The sequence below is a fragment of the Necator americanus genome (assembly GCF_031761385.1).
Source record: "Necator americanus strain Aroian chromosome Unknown Necator_2022.05.29.01.07, whole genome shotgun sequence".
In the NCBI taxonomy this organism is placed as follows: domain Eukaryota; kingdom Metazoa; phylum Nematoda; class Chromadorea; order Rhabditida; family Ancylostomatidae; genus Necator; species Necator americanus.
Window position 1 is genome coordinate 1634 of NW_026986548.1, and position 3698 is coordinate 5331.

Genomic DNA, 3698 nt, shown 5'->3' on the forward strand with positions numbered 1-3698 from the left:
ATCGGATTGGTAGAGGAAGTATTTTAATGTTGATATATCACTCTTTACTTGTTTCGACAAATTTTACCGCAGGTCCGTTACGTGGTTCAAGCGCTTCTCCAGTCGCCTACGATGTTCTCAGATGTGGCAAGCCTCAATTTTTTGATACTTTCTGTGTGGTGGGAGGGTGGAGACGCCCAAATATAATTTTCTTGAAGATGTTTCTCGAGCGTGTGCAATCGCTGCCCCAACACTTCGTGCATAGCCTCATCAGATTGGTAGAGGAAGTATTTTAATGTTGATATATCACTCTTTACTTGTTTCGACAAATTTTACCGCAGGTCCGTTACGTGGTTCAAGCGCTTCTCCAGTCGCCTACGATGTTCTCAGATGTGGCAAGGCTCAATTTTTTTGATACTTTCTGTGTTCTAAGACGTGGCAAGCCTCAATTTTTTGATATTGCTTGTGTGGTGGGAGGGTGGAGACGCCCAAATATAATTTTCTTGAAGATGTTTCTCGAGCGTGTGCAATCGCTGCCCCAGCACTTCGTGCATAGCCTCATCGGATTGGTAGAGGAAGTATTTTAATGTTGATATATCACTCTTTACTTGTTTCGACAAATTTTACCGCAGGTCCGTTACGTGGTTCAAGCGCTTCTCCAGTCGCCTACTATGTTCTCAGATGTGGCAAGCCTCAATTTTTTGATATTGCTTCTGTTGTGGTGGGAGGGTGGAGACGCCCAAATATACTTTTCTTGAAGATGTTTCTCGAGCGTATGCAATCGTTGCCCCAGCACTTCGTGCATAGCCTCATCGGATTGGTAGAGGAAGTATTTTAATGTTGATATATCACTCTTTACTTGTTTCGACAAATTTTACCGCAGGTCCGTTACGTGGTTCAAGCGCTTCTCCAGTCGCCTACGATGTTCTCAGAAGTGGCAAGGCTCAATTTTTTTACTTTCTGTGTTTGACGTGGCAAGCCTCAATTTTTTGATATTGCTTGTGTGGTGGGAGGGTGATTTGAGACGCCCAAATATACTTTTCTTGAAGATGTTTTCTGACGGTTCGGTGCAATCGCTGCCCCAGCACTTCTGTGTCTCATAGCCTCATTGAGATTGTCTAGAGGAAGTATTTTAATGTGTTTGATATATCACTCTTTACTTGTTTCGACAAATTTTACCGCAGGTCCGTTACGTGGTTCAAGCGCTTCTCCAGTCGCCTACGATGTTCTCAGAAGTGGCAAGGCTCAATTTTTGATACTTTTTTTAACGTGGCAAGCCTCAATTTTTTGATATTGCTTGTGTGGTGGGAGGGTGGAGACGCCCAAATATAATTTTCTTGAAGATGTTTCTCGAGCGTGTGCAATCGCTGCCCCAGCACTTCGTGCATAGCCTCATCGGATTGGTAGAGGAAGTATTTTAATGTTGATATATCACTCTTTACTTGTTTCGACAAATTTTACCGCAGGTCCGTTACGTGGTTCAAGCGCTTCTTCAGTCGCCTACGATGTTCTCAGATGTGGCAAGCCTCAATTTTTTTGATACTTGCTTGTGTGGTGGGAGGGTGGAGACGCCCAAATATAATTTTCTTGAAGATGTTTCTCGAGCGTGTGCAATCGCTGCCCCAGCACTTCGTGCATAGCCTCATCGGATTGGTAGAGGAAGTATTTTAATGTTGATATATCACTCTTTACTTGTTTCGACAAATTTTACCGCAGGTCCGTTACGTGGTTCAAGCGCTTCTCCAGTCGCCTACGATGTTCTCAGATGTGGCAAGGCTCAATTTTTTTGATACTTTCTGTGTTCTAAGACGTGGCAAGCCTCAATTTTTTGATATTGCTTGTGTGGTGGGAGGGTGGAGACGCCCAAATATAATTTTCTTGAAGATGTTTCTCGAGCGTGTGCAATCGCTGCCCCAGCACTTCGTGCATAGCCTCATCGGATTGGTAGAGGAAGTATTTTAATGTTGATATATCACTCTTTACTTGTTTCGACAAATTTTACCGCAGGTCCGTTACGTGGTTCAAGCGCTTCTCCAGTCGCCTACGATGTTCTCAGATGTGGCAAGCCTCAATTTTTTGATACTTTCTGATTGTGTGGTGGGAGGGTGGAGACGCCCAAATATAATTTTCTTGAAGATGTTTCTCGAGCGTGTGCAATCGCTGCCCCAGCACTTCGTGCATAGCCTCATCGGATTGGTAGAGGAAGTATTTTAATGTTGATATATCACTCTTTACTTGTTTCGACAAATTTTACCGCAGGTCCGTTACGTGGTTCAAGCGCTTCTCCAGTCGCCTACGATGTTCTCAGATGTGGCAAGGCTCAATTTTTTTGATACTTTCTGTGTTCTAAGACGTGGCAAGCCTCAATTTTTTGATATTGCTTGTGTGGTGGGAGGGTGGAGACGCCCAAATATACTTTTCTTGAAGATGTTTCTCGAGCGTGTGCAATCGCTGCCCCAGCACTTCGTGCATAGCCTCATCGGATTGGTAGAGGAAGTATTTTAATGTTGATATATCACTCTTTACTTGTTTCGACAAATTTTACCGCAGGTCCGTTACGTGGTTCAAGCGCTTCTCCACTCGCCTACGATGTTCTCAGATGTGGCAAGCCTCAATTTTTTGATATTGCTTGTGTGGTGGGAGGGTGGAGACGCCCAAATATAATTTTCTTGAAGATGTTTCTCGAGCGTGTGCAATCGCTGCCCCAGCACTTCGTGCATAGCCTCATCGGATTGGTAGAGGAAGTATTTTAATGTTGATATATCACTCTTTACTTGTTTCGACAAATTTTACCGCAGGTCCGTTACGTGGTTCAAGCGCTTCTCCAGTCGCCTACTATGTTCTCAGATGTGGCAAGCCTCAATTTTTTGATACTTTCTTGTGGGGTGGGAGGGTGGAGACGCCCAAATATAATTTTCTTGAAGATGTTTCTCGAGCGTGTGCAATCGCTGCCCCAGCACTTCGTGCATAGCCTCATCGGATTGGTAGAGGAAGTATTTTAATGTTGATATATCACTCTTTACTTGTTTCGACAAATTTTACCGCAGGTCCGTTACGTGGTTCAAGCGCTTCTCCAGTCGCCTACGATGTTCTCAGAAGTGGCAAGGCTCAATTTTTTTGATACTTTCTGTGTTCTAAGACGTGGCAAGCCTCAATTTTTTGATATTGCTTGTGTGGTGGGAGGGTGGAGACGCCCAAATATAATTTTCTTGAAGATGTTTCTCGAGCGTGTGCAATCGCTGCCCCAACACTTCGTGCATAGCCTCATCGGATTGGTAGAGGAAGTATTTTAATGTTGATTTATCACTCTTTACTTGTTTCGACAAATTTTACCGCAGGTCCGTTACGTGGTTCAGCCTTCAGCGCCTTCTCAGTGTTTTTGATACTTTTGTTTTTTTATCTGTTCTCCCTACTGTTCTCGATGTGGCGCCTATTTTTGATACTTCTTGTGGGGGGGGGTGGAGACGCCCAAATATAATTTTCTTGAAGATGTTTCTCGAGCGTGTGCAATCGCTGCCCCAGCACTTCGTGCATAGCCTCATCGGATTGGTAGAGGAAGTATTTTAATGTTGATATATCACTCTTTACTTGTTTCGACAAATTTTACCGCAGGTCCGTTACGTGGTTCAAGCGCTTCTCCAGTCGCCTACGATGTTCTCAGAGGTGGCAAGGCTCAATTTTTTGATACTTTGTTGCGTGGCAAGCCTCAATTTTTTGAT

General features: G+C 44.0%; 1 protein-coding gene across 1 annotated transcript; it reads left to right on the forward strand.

Annotated features, from left to right (window-relative positions):
- Window positions 1-2483: 2483 nt before the first annotated feature.
- RB195_026450 (uncharacterized protein) lies at window positions 2484-2732 on the forward strand (the record flags this gene model as incomplete). The annotated part of the gene is made up of 1 exon (XM_064176884.1): window positions 2484-2732. The coding sequence occupies one exon, from the start codon at window positions 2484-2486 to the stop codon at window positions 2730-2732; it is 249 nt and encodes an 82-aa protein (XP_064070890.1).
- Window positions 2733-3698: the final 966 nt, after the last annotated feature.